Raw genomic sequence first — 22,081 nt, 5'->3', positions numbered from 1 at the left:
TTCACAATACATTTCGATAACGCTATTGCTTTAACAAGTTGACAACGAAAATTTAACACAAGTGAAGATTATTTACGAACAATCTGTTTCTTTCATGACCGCCTTCTGTATATTCTGTATATTCTTTCGTGATTCTTTCATCTTAATGAAGAAATGGCGTACTTTAATAGATCAAACGAAAACTGATCTCACCACGCCCTACCAAGAATTCTAACAAAAAAAAAAAAAAAAGAAAAAAATTGGGGGACGAAAAGAACCAGTTTGGAAGCAACTTAATTCTATAATCGACTGTCCGAAGTACACCTGCGCCTCCTACGCCAAATCAATTTCAAATTGCCGGTCGTATTTCGGGAAAAATCGTAAATGATTCGTATTGGATCGATCGTAACGGCGAAGCAGAGAAGAGTCGGTTGATTTCATGTTCCTCGGGACGGATCGAGGGACGCGTTTTCGAAGCAGAGTCAACAACACGGTCGATTTTTCGTGGCTTAATTCAACCATGCGAAATCCGGCAACTAGGTAAACCGATAAGTCTCGTGGATTTGTTGGCGGCCGCGCGAAAAATCCGCTTACGCGATCTGGCTTACGCGGAAATCTGTGTTATTGCCTTCTCGAATATGGATGCGCCGGGCGACGCTCTCGATCGAGATCTCGCGTGGGAAATTCGTCGCGTCTACCTCCTACTACCACTTACCTGGTTACGGTCGGAGTGGAAGCGACCCCTGGGGACCGGGCCGGGTAGCTCCGTGGATTCCCTGACATCAAGTACTCTGTAACAAACAAACGGAAACGTGTTTAATCCATCCTGTTGTAACTAATTCAGGCGAACAGTTTTGTGAATGTTGGGACGCGCGGCAAAGTTACGAGAGCTGAATTTATAGAAATAGGATCGACGAAAGAGTAGAAATTTGTAATTTTGTGATTTGCAAAATACATATCGTGATTTATTGTACAGTTAACCAATCTATAATTTAACCACTATCGGTGGGTGTATAGTCCACGATAGATCGACCCGTTGTATTGTAAATTTCTGAAGCTTTCCTTCTAAATTCTCAAATACCAACTTCCCTAAATACAATCCATTGCAAATATATTTTACCATTCTAAACGTTAAATAATATATAACTTAATTTAGAAATCCGAGCAAGTTAGGAAAGCTCGTCTTTGATTTGCTGGCGAACTATATGACAATTTAACCAGTGCAGCGACGTACAATTTCTCGCGTTACGGTACGCAGAATTGGCTCGATTGAAATGTAACGAGGCCGGTAACGAGGCGAAGAAAATCAGCTACTTAACTGAAACCCGACGCTGGCCTGCGTTTCCGCCGTTATAGATTAACAACGAGCAACTTCCGTAAAAGTAACGACCACGTAACTAGCGTCTTGTTAGCGGGGGCAAGCGTCAGAAGTTACGACATAGCGGCTGATCTCCGCTAGTAGCAGCAACTTGACCTACGTTGCCGCCACGAGATAATTGAATTTATTAGATACGAGTCGCCAGACTTTTACCCCAGTGTTCACGAATTATAGTTCCGTGGTTCCTTACGAGCTTACGCAGACGGTTCTAAAGGTGTACTTGCTTCTCCTTATAGATTAGGTTCAACATAGGTTTCCTATATCATCAATGTACAATAACACTCCCGAAATGTCATTCTACAGTTGAGAGTTAAGATTATATTTATTTTATGGAAATATTTCCATTTTAGTATGATATAATAAAGAAGCACAGTACAGAATGGAGGTTAGGATTCCATAAAGTTTCCTAACCTCACTCACCGTTCGAAGAAACCTTCAAGGAATAATATCAGTATATTGCAATCTACGAAACATCAAACGAAAAGTATACCTTACAGCACAGAGCTGTGAGGGTATCCCCAGATAATTTTTATCTACAAACATCTCTTCATACTTCTTTAATATTCTTTGATGTCAACGTACATAAACGAATACACATCGCTTATTTATTATACATACTATAATCCTTGGCATAGTGGTTTCTAGCATCCGATGTCATTCAAAATTCCCTTAGCCCTTACATTCGAAGCAAGAAGTACTATATCCATTCGAGCATAAAGTATCGTATTATTAAACACGAGGTACATCGATATAACCAAGAAAAGCAACAACAGCGCCACGAAATCTGCATCGAAACGCGTATTAGCGCACCGAGAGTCGGATCTGCTGGTTAATTTTTAAGCCTTCTTTCCCGGTCGATGTCAGTCTGACGTTGCAATTCAATTCTGCCCTCCTTCATGCACAGTCCCAGGAAGCCAACAGCGGCTCGAAATGTCATGCATATTCTAGTTCGTGGAACATTGCGAACTGACGTTCCCTTTATCTGTATAGTTAATGACTTCATAACTAATGTAGCTGCTACTGACGTTCTTCCATCGATCGGACCAAATCAGCCGCTGCACTTTTTGTCTTCAGAACACCATAAACGCTTTTCATGGATTAAGTCGATCGTCTCACCTTTCGTTCCTCGGTCGGTAACACCCACTGAACTCTAAATTACGTAGAATTCAGTGGTAACACCAGTGCTTGAGAGGAACTGATTTTGGAGGTTAGGACGCGTGGCGTGGTGAGGTTAGGTAGATTGTTTCTTTGTTTATGCGGAAAAAGTAACGAGCAATGCGTCAAGCATCAGAAGATACATGCATAGATCATTATTGTAAAGTTCTAAATGGTTCTAAGTCCAGTAATGTATCAATTGTTATGAACTTTGCGAGTTAAAACAGATTTTCATGAAATCATTCCTGCAAACACCTAAACACATCACCCATCACCCATCACGAGAAGAATAGAATACCAGAGTTCAAGTCTGAAGTCCCTTCTTGAAATTACCAATTAAACCAAACGTTGAAACCAGGGGATAGAAAAAAGGAAAGAAGAAAAAAAAAGGAAACAAAGAAGTTTGGTTGGAGAAAGAAAAAAATTACTGAAGCTGAACGGCGAGTCATTAGCGAACAGAAGAAAGGAGGTTAACGTTCCTTCTTGCGCTTCGACGCAGCAAAGTTTCGTCTTCATCGGACCGGAGGCAAGGTTGTTTCAAGACGTCTTTCGCCCCTTTATCTGCCCGGCAATTCGTCACTGTCCTCGCGTTCCAGGATTTTTACGAAATTCTCTGGATCCTCAGGGCACGCTTCGGTACACAACAGCATGACGAATCGTCGTCGCGATATTGTTCTTTTCGAATCTCCAGGATTTACGAACTACCAAGAGCAGAATACTTGCGCGCGCGCGCGCGCCATCTTGCTGGACAAGAACGTTCTTAAATTTGACTAGTCCACACCAGGATATATATGGAAATTATCGAACGTTTGAAAATTATTCGAATATTAAATATCGAGTTTTCCATAGACGATGGAGCGCATAATATTATGAATGACAAAAAATATTTGAGAAGGAAATAAAATACTGCTAGATAGAAGGTTATTTGGAAATAAAATGTGGAATTCTGTGCAGAGGATAGAGCACATAATATTATTCGAAAAATTTTATCCGTATTCTGGAATGAGAGAAAATATTTGACAAGAGAATCGCATAAAATGTTTTACTCCCGGATTTTAATGAAACTTTGTAAATAGAGAAGTAAAAAATTATTTGATCCATATCCGTAAATACGAGATATCCAATAATAGATGTTTAACAATAAAAAATAGATATCCTTTGGAAGAATAAATATTACTACTAGCAAATAATATTTTGTTGATGTTCCTTTAGACTTCTAAATTAACAAGCTAATATTCCTATTATTTGTATATAACTTTGTTTACGATATTATCAACCAATGATATCAATTATTTTGATTGCGATCAAAATAAGTCAGTGTGATCTCTACAGTGATGAACAAATGAACTTCATTTTAAAGACCATTGGTACCACATTGACTGAATTATGTGAGTCAGAATTGACCATCTAGATAACACCTATCAAACATGTATTTCCAACGAAATATCTTGTTTGTTATTTGAGTAGATATTACAATGAACGTGCATATCGATTGTTTCCCCCCCGTGTTGACTTTCAAGTCACACGTGTGTACCGAACAGTCCCGTGATAAGAACTGCACAAGCTATCCGATGCAACTGGACCATTCGTGCAGCTGTACAGTGCAATTATACTACTCCCTTGTGTTCACAGCCTGTTCGTGTTTACTAACAACTCATCGAACTGCGTTCGTACGCATTGGTCGTTTTCTAATATCTTGGAGATGCAGTTGTTTCGCAGTTCGTTTTAATTTCTGTATAATTTATCTTATAACAATTTCACATATGGTAAATGTTCAAACAGTCTTTAGAGTAAACTATCAGATATAATAAATTTTATTTTCAATTCTGACTAGCATTATTAATTTTCACGATACAGTATCTTCTGCAAATTTGTTTAAAAATTTAACGCTGCTAAAGCCTAGCCGGTTAGTAATGGACCAAGACAAACTTGCTTCGTATCTCTAATCAGCATACTTCTGTGAGATATCTTATACTGTATATCGTTATATACAGAATGTTCGCTATATTCAATGATATATGTAGATACCGCGTACGTACCAGCTACTACTGCACATTCACTAATCGCGAGATCATGTGCACGTACTGTTCCTGATATTGTTCTTTCATACGGCGAGAATTTACGAACTATGAAGAGCAAACCTGAGAAGCAGGTTGTGCGTACGCGCGAGCACGCTGACTTAACAAACATGATCTTAGCAAACACCTCGAGTCCGCGGAGGCAGCATCGCTGCACTGGCTAAAAACTGTACGGTTAATTTCCACGGAGTTCGCTTAATCCAATTTACGACTCGCTGAAACATTTATGCCGCGTAAAATTTGCTTATGCAAATCACACGCAGTAGTTACCAACTTGGCATAGTTTTGCACGTTGCGCTGACTCTAACGATCGCGGTCATCTTTTTTTCTGATCAATTATTTGAGATATTCAGTCGCGATAATTTCGACCTTGAACAAATAACGAATCGAACAACTGACGATTAGCCTTGCTACTTTGTTCAACGATTCAATTTGTTCAGAAATCATGAAACATTTGATATGAAAAGGTCCTGCAAACCTGCACCTAAGGTTATGCCTGAATTTCTACTGGATTCTACTAGATCTAGCTACAAATTAACCTTTGTTCATTCTATTTTCTATCTGAGAAATTGAAAAACGTATAATTGACAGTGAAGCAAGCGGAAAGCTACGTATTACGAGTATTTGCACAAAAATAATATGGTCAATTATAATACATATACCATGTGTAATTGTCATTTCTAGTCGACAGTGTCAGCCACAGCTGTCTCTCGATAATGTCACAAATCATGCTGGCCATTCTGCAGGGATCAAACAATCCAGTTAAACACATTTCACTCTCAAAGCAGCGCGTAAGTGGACGCAAAGACGTAACACGGCATGAGGAGTCCATTGTCAGAATCGCGAGATGTTTGTTACGCGAACCGATAGAGGGCCGATCAGAGGAATGTAGAACTACTGAACCTTACGTACCTTCGCAGCTGCGATCGAAATTACGGCGTCATTTGCAGACGGAGGGTCCAGGTCGAGATCAAAGGCTTTGATCGTTGCACGCGAGAGACACTGTGACAGATCGAGCTAGAACGCGCCGCCCTTTGTAACAGCGAGCATAAATTGTTGCGCGTCAGACACGCGGTCACCGGTCATTTCACGCACGTAAACAGCCGTAACGCTGCGCAAAAACTACCGAAAACGAGTCGTTAAGTACATGCGTGAAACTTATAATGCGATTCAGTATTACCAGTTTCAAATTGCTTTTTTTTCTTTAATTCTTCAGCTTCCTGCTCACTCGTCCAATCCTGTTTCACATAATACGGCAAGAGAGTGCCCGGAGCTCTCATTCCCGGCAAATGGACACTAAAAACGTATTTAAATGGAAAATGTAAGACAGCCTGAATTACATCAAAGAATGTAAGCGCTTTAACAAATAAAAACTACATAGCCGCAAAAGACATCTTCTGATGAAGTACCAGCAACTCTTAGTCCAACACTGGTTGTTCAATCGTATGACAGACATGCCATACTAACAAACTTCAATATTTGTGTGATGTGCAATTAATTTGTAAATGATAGCTGGAAGAAGAACCGCTCGTTAAACATATAATATATACAGGGTGGTTGGTAACTGGTGATACAAGCGTAAAGGGGGTGATTCTACGCGGAAAAAGAAGTCGAAAATATAGAATAAAAATTCTTTTTTTTTAATTTTTTAATTTTTCCATCGAGACAACGATCTACAGTGAGATCCGTTATAACGAGACGTGATAAAGTGCACGCGTACCGAGCGAAAATTCAAAGTCGATTCTCTCGAAAACAAAGCCTCAAACGAACAATTTTTATTTTATATTTTCGACTTCTTTTTTCGCGTAGAATCACCCCCTTTCCGCTTGTACCACCAGTTACCAACCACCCTGTATAAATATATAAGCGTTCGAATTACACGAAGAAGAACAAAGTTAAGTGAAAGTGCTCAATGAGCTTCCTTCTAGCCATCAGATTTATACACTTACGTATAAAAGTTTATCTGCAATTTCTGCAAAAATATAATTCTGTTTAGACTGAATATCGAAGTTTCTTCGTTGAAATACAATATTTCTTCAATTTACTTTTACGTTTCTGTTTGTTTAACATGTCTTACATGTACATTATTGTACATAGAGCTCATACAGATCGCGCAATCATGGCAATAGAACGAAGAACATAACTAGAAACAATCAAAAAGTACTTCGATATTTCGTATTTTCCTTTGACCAGTGGTAGAGAAGTGATTTTCGTCGTCACTGGTAGTTCGTTTCGTTGGGAAGCGTTCGGTTGCTCGCGAAGGAGGAGTGCTTTACGTGGTTGTTTTTTTCCTGGAATGTTATTGCCGACTGAAAAACGATTCTGAAAGGGGAGAAAGGCGCGCTTGAGCGTCCTCAAATGCGTCGGTATTTTCGGCTGGTCGTTTTACCGTTATTCGCCTTCGAATCCGCGCGAAAGGAATTCTGATCGTGCACGTGTGTAAATTTTCATGCTGTACTGTGTTTGCGCTGGTTATGTCTTTGACATCCTTCATCGATCTTGCGGGTTGTCATCGTAGATGTCTTTGTTTGTTCCTGAACGTTTGCTACTTCTTTAGATGAATTGCGCTACGAGTATGATGTAGTGGATATTTTACGTTCCTCCGAAGAGAGTACACATTGCAATTTCTAATATTGCAAATTTCTCGTGTTTCTTTGGTGATTATTTACAGTAGAATTATTAACAAACATATTTCTCTTGGCTGAATATTAAGGTAGAACGATATTTACTGGTATGAAAATTTTCAAAAGCTTGAAAAACTTTAACTAATACACGTCAATCTGTGATCCAAACTACTGTTCATGCGTAGAATTCTGCTCGTTATTCTACAAATTAAGCAACGATCAGAAATTCCCAGACCACTCGTATAATAATCCTGCCCCTCGCTAAACATCGTCCAAAATTCCCTTTAGTCGTCGCGCAATAAAATCTCGTGCTCTTGAAGCTCAAACCAGTCTTCTCTATTTCACTCTACAAATTCAGGAAAAATTATGAAAGAGCTACCCGTTTTCGGCCAATATCACATTGATGCACGCTTGAAACGCCGAAATTCACTGCACCCGTTCGAGCACGCTCCTCGAATCGATCAAACTGTCCGCCGTTGGATGCAGAACATCGCGAACGATTGACACTATTTTTTCCCCCCTCCTTTTTCTTTTCCTCTTTTTTCTTTCAGGAGAACGAACGTATCGGCAACGGGAGGGAAGATCAATCATCTCGCGTGACTGTTTAAGCTCGACTCGATGAAATTGCCAGTTCCGTCGGTGGTTTCGTGTTCCGGCCGATTTTCACCGTGAAAAATCGCGACGTCCGCTGTTAGAAACGCTAGCTCGTCATCTTAACGCTGCCTCGATCGATATTTTCTTCGTTTCCGTAAAATTGAAAATCGTTGCATGGGAAACGATTGTTAAATCGGTCGAAGAGAACATTTTTGCCTTTGGAAGTTTAGATTTTTATATGGAAGCTTGGAGATCAAGAAATATAAATATAAATATGTAATTTCGGCTTGAATAATTCGATGTATTTACGTATGACCATTAGAAATCTGTAAAGTTCCTGAACTCTACTTAGGAAGTACATTAACTCCAAATATCCCGATTCATAGAATCTCGTGTAAAAACAAAATCGTCGAAAATAAAGGTTGGTGATCTCTGACTCGATGAAACCATCCTCAAGACACTTTATCCTTCGTTCAAATAGTAACAACGTTCGAAGACGTTCGCAACCAAACGGGCGGAACGATCGACGCCGATCTAGCTAGTCTACTTCCGCTCGAAAAAGTGTCATTATCCGCTAATGGCGCGGCAACAACTGGGTCGATGCACCAGTACGGTTAATGACACGGGCTGCTTCGTTCCATCGATCGTACGACCGATTATCTTACTGCGCTTATATTTGTTCATCGATGCATTTTGCAGAAAATCTTTAGTTCTAAAAGATAGAATTTTCACTGAAATTCACCGTACAATTTCATTGTATCAATTTTGTCGGTCGAAAAATACGTTTCGTTAGTAAATTTATACCGCACACCCTGGAACATCGTCTTCTACCAAAGTGACATGACCCGATCGTGTCGCGCACCGTCTTAACAAGAGCGATCGAATCCTGTTAGCTAAGGAAATGCAGGAATCTACCTCAACGAGAGAATGGAAGAGTAGAGAAGCAAGTGGAAACGAAACGAAACGAGGAGAGAATCAAAAGTGAAAGAAAGGATAGAGGCGGTGGATACGAGAGTGATAACCGACGCGATAGCGAGCAGTTGGAGTGACAGTCGAAAGGACGTGCAAGAAGAAGCGGAGGTGGAGAGAGCAGCGTTGCACGTTAGAAAATGGAATTTCGGTAGCGAGAGATGCTAGCAAAGAACTGGGAGGCCAGCAGGTGGAGAGATCGGTGGCTAGAGAGAGATAGCGGATACGGAAAGGGAAAAAGAGGAGAGCTGGATGGCTAGGTCCATGGATGGAGTGGATACAGTTGAGTCTAAGGGTTTCTTGGTTGTTGGGTGTTTGGCTGTCCGCCAGGGAATCTCTGGAGCGCGACGGTTACCTTTTTCTCCATGGGCAGATCTCCCAGCACGTTTACAGGATGTTTCAAAACACGTGAGCTTAAATTCTGGAATAAATTGGAATGCGGCAATTGCGCAGAAGTTTGTGTGAACGTTCGTACGTCATGAACGAAGTTTGTCTATCAGCGATAATGTCTATATACAAATTATGGTCCATTATATTTGCTCAATCTAACGGGGAAATTTCTTAAAGCTTGTTAAATGGTGGAAAATTTTCCTCCACAATTTTTCGTTATTCTCGCTTGAAATAAACATAGTGTAACTGAATTGCTGGAACCATCTTGTATAAAGAATAAAAAGTAACTTATTTTGAAGAGTACAGAATCACCTGTAAGCCCCTTCACCTATAATTTTTCCACGCCCCGTGCCATTTCCTTCGATATTAAACGTTAAAGGTCACTTGAAGCGACCTGCAGCAACTCAATTCCGCCATCTTCCGCCATATCCCGCATCGACACGTAACCTCGTCGTTCTTCTTCATTCTATCCGCTCGTAAAACGCGCGTCTCGCTGGTGTGCGTGGCGGCAGGATGCGTTTCGCGGCGCAAACACCGCCGCTTAAGACTCCGTAAACACCAGCTTGATTAACGATAATGGCGATCTAGGGCGATTCCCGATAGTCTGCCACTCGATTGCGGGATTTGAAAGGGTAGGGACGATGGAAGAGGACCGAACTATGGCGGCGACGACGAAGGGTAAACCATCGTGGTGCATCGTGCAACGAAAACCGGCCGGCCAATGGAAACAACGGGCCGTGGGGACGGCGAAGGTAATCCAAGAGGGTGCGTGCCCAGGCATCCTGATCGCCGCTTTACCCCTTATAGGTTTGCATGATGCGTTATGATCGTTAACAGAGAGTACTTGGTGAAGAGCCGCGGATATTGTCTGACGACCGCTGCCGCCTGTGGTTAATCGACGATCGTTGCTTCCATTGGAAGCTTCTTGTCCCACACCCTCTCTACGCTGTTCTCTCTCTTGCGTGAATAGCGTGTGGATGGATTAATATAGTTGGGAACGGGTCGTCCGAAGCCGCGGACTGGCGAGCTGCGGTGCAATTAGCGGCGGACGTAAATGCCGTCGGGACTGCGTTTCTCGCGCTTCGCGGGCTATTAACAGCGTTTCTTGCTACGGAAATTGTTGTTGCATTGGTTCTCGCTGCAAAGGGATTCAGATGCTGCTGGTACACCGATTCCTGCATGTTTGCCACGTTACCAGGGAAACTGTGCAAAGGGCTTAGGTTATTTTCTTGGATATTTAATTCTCATTATGAGATACGCGTAATTTTGTGTGCTATACTAGATTAAACGCGTAGTAGTGACACACATATATGAGTATGAGTGTGTGGGAGTAGGTGTGTGCACAGCGTCTCGTAAGACAGAAGAATGCAACTGTTGCGTTGGTAGTGTGGTAAGGAAGATGGCGAGACAAAGAGAGTGCTGAGACGCGTGCAAATATGTATCGACGAATATCTTGCAAATCACATATTAAATAAATGTGAAACTATTTTGATATCAGTTCTAAATGTAATCTGAATGTTCCTATACATTTATTTCGGCGATTAAGATCCGCAATTCTCAACACTCATTTATCGTTCATTTCTCTAACTGAATTTCTTCCATTGCGACAAGTTGAGAGAATGGGAAATAGCGAATATAATAGGAAGGCAGATAGGTAAAATAAATTCTCTCGTTGAAAACGTAGGGGCGAAATTGAAGGAAGTTTATACGCTTTCGAAATAACTTTTAGAGAAATCCAGCACACTTTTCTTCTCTGATTATTGTCACAAAATCATCGATATTAAGTTTCACAAACATCGTTTCATTATTCAGCCGCTTCGCGGTGGCGCAAGCTCGGTAATAATCCGCAGAGAGGCATTGCACCGATTCCTTTCCACTTCTGATCTCGTAGCCCAACAGCAACTGACAACCAGTAATCTCCGACTGTTCACAAAGGAACCGAGGCTTCCGCAAAGCCCGTTTGCAATAAGATCAACCGTATATCTCGATTTAGCCTGTCTGATCTTGTGGAGCGCTTGTGGCGCCCTTTCGCTACCGCAAATAGTTTTACTTTCTGATAAAATGCCGCTCAGAATCTATCTATGCGACCAATACAATCACAGTAATCGTCTATAGAAACCCAATTAGCAAAAATTTAACCTGTCAATTTTTGCAACATCTATTTGCTTGGACGCGTTAAAACACAGCTATAATTGAATTTGGAAAATCGATCTAGCCAATACAATTATTGAAACTCTTTTAATTGGATAAATTGTCATCAAAGAAACAAACACCAAACAGGCTTTAAAAGTTTCACACTATTCAAATTATTCGGCTTTATAGAATCGGACAGATTGGTCTTTGCCGACAACATTTAATTGAAACGATCCATCTCGCATCATATATCACAGAAGACGACCATTCAGAAAGAGAACGAACTTTCCCTTCTCTGTCAACAAACGTTTGCCCGTTTCGCACCCCTCTGTCGTGCATCAGCAACCGTACTCGTTGCCAATATCCTCAGGATCCTATCGGTTTGGCGACTAATGAATGTTTATTAGTACAGGATCTGCCGACGTATCGTTCCAGGCTCGAGACGGATCGATACGGGTCTAGACGTTTGTGCCTCGAAATAATTGATTCTAACCTGATACGAGATCCACAAGCTAAGGGATGAGACAGCTTGAAACTGTTCGTCGAGATACGCTTCCGTGATATTCCCGGAGACTACTTAAAGGAGACCGACTTCTGTGTGTTTCTTGGTCGATGAGGAAAATAGCGATAGGACCTTCTGTTCTGAAATCACTTGCTCAAACCTTGTCAAACTTCCGAAAGGAGGAACCTAACGAAACCTTGACATCAGCTATTTAATCTCGCGACACAAATTCCTTATTTTTAATATGTATTTTAATATGTATTTCACATAGTTTCGCGAATTGTTAATAAATTGATTCGGCCGCAACCTTCTGAAGCCTCGTCATACCTTTGCAAACCCAAAACTTAATTATCATCGTCCAGTAGATTTACATCATCTACGGTCATTCAATTTACCAAAATTTCTTATCCAGCTCGCAGATCGAAATATCCAGCCGTGTAGTGAGGTTCACGTCGTGTTCATACGTACATACGTTGATACGTACGGTAGGTGTCCGCGTGCGTACACGTTCGCGCTTAGTGCCCGCTATTAGGAGTAAAACCGGAAATAGAAGTGGCTGAACTTTAACTAGCTTCGCAGCGGAATGGTCTCGTTCTCTTCATCAACTCAAACTACGGGAATTAGCTTCTGGCCCCCGTCCAGATTACTTCTGTACGCTCTCTTCCGCCGCTTGCCCCGTCCCCATTTATCTCGTTCCTTCTTGCTTCCTCCGTCAAGAAACTTCTTCCTAATATGTTAATTATGAAAACGATAAGCGAATGATAATCAGCCGTGGTTATTTCGAACCGCTCGTCCTCTCTTCGACACTGTACCAATTTTCCCGTTATCGCCGTGCTGCAACGAGTCGGAAGTAGCTGTCGTTCCTCCTTCGTTCGTTAGGGCTAACTGCCGCTTGAGGCGTGATAGTGTTCTTGTCTTTTCGAATATCCTTCTGATTGAATCCTTCCATAATATGCGCTCTCCTTGCTTCTTGTCTGATTTTCTTTTTTTTTTAAAGCGTAAAATAGATCAAATAAGAGATAATATAGTAATCACAAAATTCGGAATAAAATTCAGCTCTCTATAGGTAAATTGTATTATTTATATTCACGCCTAATTCTGTTGCTTATTGAACTCTTTCGTATGTTATAGTTAATCAAATTTTAAGTTCAATATTTAATAGATTTCTCAGGAAAAATGAATATCTATTTTGGAGAAATGTACGTGTGAAGTTTCGCCAGGAATGCGAATGATCCAAAAGGGTCAGTGATGGAGTAGAACAAAGTGTACACCTTCCAATAGCTTTGAACGAGTAATTGATTAAAAATTTAATACAGCTTCATTGTCGTCAACAACTACGTGTATCGAAAGTAACGCATATATCCACATCATTGTCATATTTGTCACCTACTCAAATTAGCAACGTCGACGTAATGGCTCGTTACAATTACCAGCTGCCGCTTTTCAATTACATAATCGAGTTAATTAACCTACCGGCGTGCAATTAACGGTAAACCTGGCGCAACATTCCTCGAAAGTAACGAAAGTTCCATGAATAGTAACGCTCATGGTGTGCCCCAAAAATCAGGACGGTGGCGCCTGCATAAAGCACAAGCTATTCCAAAATTGAACAGGAACAAACGAGCCACACCGCGCCGGAATAAAATATCATTAATGTAATGAGTCGAGCGAGAAGTCGTTTAAACAACGTCCGTGCAAATGATGCGATTCGTTAATGCAGTCGCGAGCAACCGGTGAATTAGCGTCGGAGACAAACGATTATACGATTTAACGGGCCGGTTAACTCGTCGATAGCGTTTTAATACGTTCGCCATCCTCCGAATTATTTCCACCGATCGTCGATGTAACAGCGAAGAGCGCGATAAATGAGAAACGTAGATATACCGAGTGCCTAGTTTAATTATATTCGTCTTTAAAGTTAGTAATAATTAATTAGTAATAATTCCATGTATATAAATAAATTTTGAGCAAAAAGAAAATACTCTAAGCTATGTAATCTGCAACTTCTAAATGAGAGGTTACACCCTTAGTAATCATTTTCCAAAATGCTATAACACAGTTGCCACATTAACGGTAGTAAACTCTAAAAGCTCCATTTAGATTACGCTCTATACCTATGTACAACCCTAGCTTTACAAGCTGTATCACGTATTTTGATATCTCTATGAAACATATTCTCGCGTTATTAAATATTATAACGATACATGTTATATATATAATTATGTTAAATTTAATATTTTAGATGAAAAGGACAAAAACGGTGGAACGATACGGTAGAATTACAAGGAAAATTACTAGTGCAAGGATCGATATGCTGAATTTACTTTTAGGGCCGAACAGTGTGCATTACATATAGGAGGCAAATTCGTGTACGGCCGCGGATAAATTGCAACGAGCGTCCTCTGGTCGCGCCAGCTGCCGGCGAATCGCGCATTTGCGTCACGGTCGTCACGTAACTTGTTTTACATGGCCGCTTTTGTCCTGCATGAATCTTATTAGCGCCAACCCATTTTCCCAGGAATCGAGTTAAATGCAGTTTTACACATTAAACCGTTCCCGTTGCTTGTTCATCGTTCCCAACAAATAGGAAGGGCGAGTTCGTTACTTTCGCCGCCAGCTGTCGATCACTCGGAAATCATCGATTAATAATTAGCTATCACTTGAAACGTTTGCATACCACGCGACCCGTGTTTCGTGTCAGTCGAGTCAAAAGTGATGTATTCGTAGGTTATTTTTTAAGAAGTTGATAATATTCTTAATACGAGGAATTTGTTATTAGCGTTACTAAGCGAAGGATGGTCTGCCGTGAATAGTGCGCGTAGATAATATCACTATGGAGAATGTTAGTTCGTAGTGGCAAGCATTTCGGAATTGTAATTCAGCGATACAGGGAATTCTGAAATAACGACGTGTACAATTATCTGTAGATCAGATATACACGCGAAGATTAAATTTCAATCTATGCTGTTTCATGGAAACGCCAGGATAGTGGCCAGTCTCTGATTCGTCGGACTAGTTAGCAAGTCATAATCTCACGGAAAATTATCGTTGCTGCTTTAGTGTGTATAGATAGATTGCGATCTCGTTTAAAGCTAATCGAGATTAATTACTGTAATATTGAAAACAAATTCTTAAGCTCTCTATTTAGCTAACGGTGTAACACATTACGAATCTTTAGCACCACGTCAAATTACATTCCTTCTGACGAGTATCGTAATTCCGCGCAAACGGAATTAACACATTTTAAATACTTGGTACATCGTAGGACGAAACGTGCGAACGTACGACGAAGACACGACGACGCGACGGTAAAAATACACGTCGTACTTTTTTTTTTCTCACCCCGCGGCATTGTTTCCACGGGGAAAGTGGTTTATATTTACCCCCAGGGAAGGATGACTTTTATAGGAGAAGCGGAATCCCATCAAGCGCATAATATAGCCGCCTATCGAGTTGGTCGGGAGCGGCGCGCAATCGACGCGCGAACAATACGCTCCGTACGGAGCGATATAATCGTTAAATATTTCGTTTCGCCGTTGTATAAATCGTATCCGTCAAAGCGTTATTTTTTTCCGCGCTATATCTTTTTTTCCTTCGTTTTTCATCCGTTCCTCTCTTTTTCTTTTTCGCTCTTTTCTCCTTTTTTTCATCTTTTTTTTTTGTTCGATCGAGGTTGGTTGTTGTTTTAATCCGAACTGTTAATCTCATAGATCGATCTCCGGCCGCGGCGGGTAATTCAATACGGCCGGGGCGAACAATTTTCATTCATCAGCGCGAATTCCATCAGCGAAGATATTCCAACGTTTGAAACACCGTGCTGAAAACGGGGTGAAAAAAAAAAAAAATTGTGCGAAGCGCGCTTTAGAGAAACGAGGCTTCGATATTTTCTAGCGATTTCCGCGTCCTCTTCGCTGGTGTCGCTCGTACGCTCTCGATACTGAATTATATAGGTTAGACGGAGAAAGTTTCCAGCGAGTTTCTATTATATTTACCACTTTATTCGATGGCTGAAGGATTCTCGATTGTCGCTTGGTAACCTATATGAACGTTCGTGACGAGGTTTCTTTGGAAACGTTAATTGGGCGTTGTCGTGGAAACGGACTTTCTGGAATTCATTCGACTTCATGCTGTGTTATAGTGCACTATTGTCGGTTATGAATAATGTATTTTAGGTAGATCGTTTTTAATAGGCTAGATTATAGATATACTTTCTCAATTGAATTTTAATTAAAAGTCCATAAAATACAGTGACGTGCAAAAGTGTAAACACACTCCGCTTATTTTATGTAAAAGGCGATAATACGACTAATTTTTCAAATGATCGGTAAAGATTAGGTAACAGTAACAACAAGCTACGTCTGATTAACGAAATGTAATAGTACATTTTCATTAACATTGATAATGTACAGAATATTTTATAATAATTGTGTTTTGAAACAATGTTTACAGTTTTGCACGTTTCGTCAGAAATATAGCATGTATAGTATGTATAGTATGAAGATAGCATGTAAATGTCAGGGAAACGAAACTGTCAATAAGCATTGATTGTCCACTGTTTCGCAGTCAACTCTTCCACACCATTGTTAGATTACTTTTCAGTTTGATATGCTTAATCCAAGTTGAAGCCACTTAGTGAAGATAAAAGGAACAGTATTATTTGTTTGCGTGATAAAGGTTTGTCGTTGCGGCAAATTGCAAAGAAGCGGAAGGGGATGATTCTACGCGAAAAATCACGCGCGAAGGATCGTAGGGATATCGATGGCTCATTAGGCCTGTCGGCGCTTATACTTCGGTGATACTTGTACCGACGAAACTGTTGGAAAGTTTTGTTGTCGAGTGCCGCTACAAATACTTTTTATATCGAGATAATGTCTCCGATGTTTGTTTGTTGCTAACTGCGATAGTATTTATAATTTATAATAGTAATATTCTTGAGTATTCCAAGTACTCTCAACAGTTGCGACCTCGTGGGTAATCAGACGGTCGTCTCGCGATTTAATGTGTGTGCGCCTTATAAAAACTTCCGAGTGGGAAAACAAGGAAAGCGTGGAAAGAAACGAACCTAGATTCTCGCAGGATCCATGTAAATTTTGCAGTAAGAGAGGAAAGATGGGGGATGGAGCCGTCTCGCAGGATCGATAGAAACTTTGCTCGATTCATCGTGGTCCGCTTGCGCTACTATCGAAGGATAAACGGTAGTTTGTTCTACTTTTATCATGGCGGTAAGGAGAAACGCTTCCTACGGCGAATATTTCTAAAATCTTTATTACTGCTCATTGATAGTTAAAATAAGATTATTTCCATCTAAGATATCTTACTACTAAAAATAAAAATACTAAGCCGATATACGTCATACTCAAGAATAACTGTTTGAAACTAATATCCTCTTCAAATCTAAATTAAATTAAACGAAATTCTAATCTAAGTAATCTCTGAACATAATTTTTCAAACTATTATTCACGATTATCTATCAATTTACAATTATTATCTGTAACAGGATGACTGATTATACGTATATATTATTATATTATTACAACACGTATTTATTAGTACTCATATCAGTTAGTAATAACAGACACGGAAATTGAATAATATTCTATTACTACGTGACGATGTAGGTAATGCGATAGTGAACTTAAACGCGTTCATTATAAAATTAATTCACGCACACTTCGGTTATTCCCAGATGAGGAAAAACGACACTAGTGCCGCGACAGTCATCTCAATTCTCTCTGGTCCTCGATTAAACGCGAACGAACGAGATGGTTGCAATTTAAAGGGGACGATGATCACTTATGGAGACACTTGTTTGCGCCGAGGCGCGTTTCTACACGACAAGAGCCCGCGGACTAAAGCCGAAACGAGGGATGACAGAGCACAATTGACGGCCACGGCGATAGCAATGCCCATTTTATCCCCAGGAGGATATAAATAAAACTCAAATTGAGCGAGGGTGCGCCACCGACGCGATGCGCTGCGTCTACAATGTATTTACGCAGCCAGCACTTCCACCCCGTAATTTCATTTTAGATAAAAATTCCGCAACCCTTCCCGACGTCGATATTTACATTTTTATCCGCCCGCTGATATTTTTGTTTACTCGCCTCGTCGTTTCCACTACAGTTCTGGTTTCCGTGGTAGATTTCACGGTTGCATCATGGCTTCATCACAGTCAAGTTTTTCATTCCCCTTTCCTTTCTTTCTTTTTTTTTTGCTTTCGATGAGATTCGCGTAAGATATTTACATATCGCGATTTACTGTGTTCCTGAACATGTAGTTCATGATCAACGCATGATCCGTGATTGCTAAACTCTTCTGTCTCGTATTTGTGGATTTTCTCCTTATCCAGAATATTTGTAAACTACAGAATTCGTTAAGAATTACCGTACAACCATTTAGAAAATTTCAGGAATTTTTTTTTTAATTCGTTGAAGCTAGATCACCAAGCAATGGTTTGCCATATTGTAAATTGATTGAAAATAAAAGCAAACGAAATGTTGCGTTAACATTGTCCCTTAATGGTAGTGATCCTATGCATTCCACTGAAACTCTACCACCACACACAATCAATCAGAGAAAAAAGGCAAAAATGTTTCCCTCGGTCGAGAATCGTCGCATTAAATATGTATTACCTAGGCGTTGGTAAGTGGCGCGCAATTAATACTTTCGAATTCAATTAGCCAGGCGCGCATGAAGAATCTTCGAATAAAACTCGCGACCATTGCCGCAGAGACGCGGAGAAAACGTCGGCCGTGGTGAAAACGCAGTAAAAAACGTGGGCGAGCGCCACCCTAGCCTGGGCGGATTGCATTAATTCCATGCACGACACGTAACCCTAGCAATAAAGTGGCGTAATTGCCGATGCGTCCGTGCCCTTTGGGCGAGAAGAACACGGGCAGAAAAGCCCATTGGCGTCACGGCTACGAGAGGCGGAATGGAGGAAGGTGGCCTTACAAATCCAGCTCGACGCGCCCCACACGGAGCACGCAGACACGAAGCCGACTTATGCGAGCCACGTGCGCCATTCTAATTTGCTTACGAGCAGCGTGGCCTTAAAGCAGAATGCGTTACGGGGAACCCGTACGTGCGACGACCACCATGGCGCGAACAATGCGACGCTGTCCTGCTCGTTCTCCTTTTCTTATTGTTTCGCTGCTTCTAACCTGGACATGATCCATTCGGCCGACATTCTTTACGCGACCGAATAAAGAAGTCAAGTGGCGTTCCGCGTGAATACGTCGTTTCACGGGGTCTGATCGTTTGGTGAATGTGTACGGTGCGGTGGAGACAATTGACAGTGAACTGTTTGTATGGGTGGGATTTTTCGGAGGTTCGATTGATGTCACTGGGGGATCAATGGGGTACTGTGGATTTGGAGTAGGCTGATAAGGCCAGAGTTTGTAGATTACGTGGAGTGATCGAGGGGATGGTTACTTAAGTGGTTGTTGTTCGGTGAAGTAGGGTAAGATACAGGGGTTAGGTGAGGACTCGTTAACTCGACGAAAATATTTAATCGTTAGATATTTTTATTACTTGTCGAACGAAATCTTATCGAGACTACAATAAGATATTTTCTCGCGAATATCGTTTTGAACAAACTGGGAGGATGATTTGCATGTACTCGATCCAGAACGCGAATCTTTTATTCTTCGATTGGAAAGCGAAATCGATGCGCTTGTCGCGGAAAAAGACGTTGCAAATTTTATTCCATTCCTTCATTTCGTCGCTATCGTATCTAGACCAATTTATATTCCGTCGGAGAGTCGCGCGGAAAGCCTGAAGGACCTAATATAATCCTGGGTACAAGGGGTAGCCGGTACGCTTGGGATCTAACCTGCATACATTTCCCAAATAGGCGTGTTAATGTTAAGAATACCGCGCGCGTGTTTTTCCGCCGCGGAGGGGCGCAAGAAAAAAAATATAACCGTGACGAAAATATTAGGGGAGGTTCGTGTCCCGAGATCTACTACACCTCCCTTCCTGTAGTTTCGTTCCTATTCGGAAGCAATGCTGAGTACGCATTTATTTCATAAGAGCTACTATTTTTTGTCTTTAACTTAATAATAGTGGAGTATATAGGATGGCGTATCATCGAGTGTCGATCGGTGTCGCTTGAGGGATTAGTTCACAACATGGCAATATTCGTAGCAGAAACAGCGGCAACAACTACCGCAACGTCTATTAGCCCTATAGTTCACCGTTGCAAGCAGCTAAAACTACGACAATCGCATCGCCGAATTCCATTTACCGCGATACGTCTGGCGTGGCGTAACTCGGCAAATTAGATGACGTCGTAAGGTAATTTGAGCGGTCTCGAAGGAGCGGCTTTAATTCCGTGTAAATACGCGAACGAACAATTTACAGCTGGAACCCCGGGCCTGGATGAAATTTGCGATTTGACCGATAATTCTACGAAGTTACCCGACGTCCGGCATTTGCATTGTAAATCGGCGATGTCGCCGCGCCGTGGATCGCTTAAGGAGCCCAGCCCGACAAACTTTGTAATCGTATACAATTCTCCAGCTGGCGCTTTTTCCACCGAATAATTAGCAACGCTACCTATTTCGGTACTGGTGTTTCGATACAGCGTCCGTTGCTCTCCAGTATCACCTTTAACAGGTGCAGTTTTGGGTCAAAGTTAAAAGTGGACCCATTGACCTAACCTCGTCACGTACGATCGATCGTTCAACGACGATCATCGGGCAATTATGAATTCGCTAACGATAGTAAATTATTTGTATGATTGGTTAACCATTTAGTTTGTAGAATTTTATTATTGACTTTCATATTTTGTAAATGAAAGATGTGATTTATGTTAGATACTTCGCCGTTTTTCGTGAATTTTTAGGTTAAATTACAGTTGGATGGAAAAATATATTATTTTGGAAAAAACTTTTCATTTAGCTTAGGATGCTGTTAAATATTTTCTAAACATAACTACGTATATTGGATTTAGGCAATTTGTAGGTTAACGTAAAGATAAAATAAAGTTCTTCACAGAAAGAAAGAAATAAACACACAATGCAAACTTACAATGTAGACATTCAACTCAAACATAAAAATTGAGAGAGAAAGAAAACACAAATAAATTATCCTCACCCAAAATAAACAACCAATTTTGATAAATACAACAATTCATCTTGTTTTTTATATTAAATTTAAAAGCATGGCTCGCAGGCAAACTGGTAAACATTAACCTAACCCAACTTCCACTTACCAACACGGTCTATGTCTTCTTGCGTATAGTAGTGATGCATCGTTGCTGCTGGGTCAGCTTGCGGTAGCAATTGAATCACTCGGGCGACAGTTTATGGCCGTACGATGATCATCACAACCAATACAGCGGTCACTTTACTCAGCTATTACTCACTTCCATCTCAAACAGTCGCGAGACCGCCCATTCGCCACTTCCTGCACCGTATATAGTTTCGTCCGTGTTTCCAAATCGTAACACTTTATCTAAATCCACGGAAGCCACGATTTTATCCCTCCGCCCCAATACCAGACTCCAGGTTTGACAAACGAAGTCAAAACGAGTTGCAATCTACGAAAGGCAAAAACGCGTAAACAAGTCACACGACGATCGCTGAACGAAACGACGGTCGTTTACCTTTCACCCTTCGTCCCATAGTTCAACGAAACGTAAGTTGGTGGTATGTAGACCAACGTAAATAATATTCTCGATGATACTCTGGATAAATCGACGCCAGGTTACCTCGACACACCTTGTCCGCGCACGACGCGGTTAATTTTCGACGTGGCTGTCAAACCAACTGATCTATCGACGCGCGGCTCTTCGGCTGCTTTGCCGACGGCACTGTTTACGTGTACGCGCGGTTACACACTCACACATAATGTATCAGAGCCGTGTTCGTGTTGTAAATCGCCAATACACTCGTGAGGTGCACTCGAATTTTCGCGCGAGGTTTTCGAGTCGAACTTTAAGGTTATGATAGAAGTGAAAGCCTTAACGGGATGCTGTATACGTACGCAACACTCGGCGACCAGGTGGCGGTTGCTCGCGTGGCCGAGCCGGCGGGCTGTGTAATCAGGACGAAGAGAGAAGGAGATAAACTGAGAAAACGAACGAAACGTCAACCGGCGAATCGATTGACGCGATGGAAATTTTCTTGGCGACACAACGATATCAACAACAATCGAAACACGGGCCAAAACGACAGGTCCAACAACATTGTGGTGGAAAACGCTGGTCCGCGACGCGAGTCTGCGCAGTAGGCTGTTCGCGCGGCAGCCACGCTACGCAGCCAGTGGCGACGG

The 22,081-nt window shown here is 41.3% G+C and overlaps 1 protein-coding gene across 2 annotated transcripts in view; it reads right to left on the bottom strand.

The window, feature by feature from the left end:
- Positions 1 to 655: 655 nt before the first annotated feature.
- Positions 656 to 22,081, bottom strand: part of LOC100740629 — a 463,615-nt gene continuing 442,189 nt past the window's right edge. For both annotated transcript variants that reach the window (XM_033321944.1, XM_012388210.3), the window contains one exon: positions 656 to 770. In XM_033321944.1, coding sequence (XP_033177835.1) covers positions 691 to 770 — 80 coding nt within the window. In that variant the 3' untranslated portion in view covers positions 656 to 690. The remainder of the gene's footprint in view (positions 771 to 22,081) is intronic.

Source organism: Bombus impatiens, unplaced genomic scaffold (genome assembly GCF_000188095.3).
Source record: "Bombus impatiens unplaced genomic scaffold, BIMP_2.2 scf_0543, whole genome shotgun sequence".
Classification (NCBI taxonomy): domain Eukaryota; kingdom Metazoa; phylum Arthropoda; class Insecta; order Hymenoptera; family Apidae; genus Bombus; species Bombus impatiens.
The sequence above is the reverse complement of the archived record's forward strand: the minus strand, read 5'-3'. Positions and strand labels throughout refer to the sequence as shown.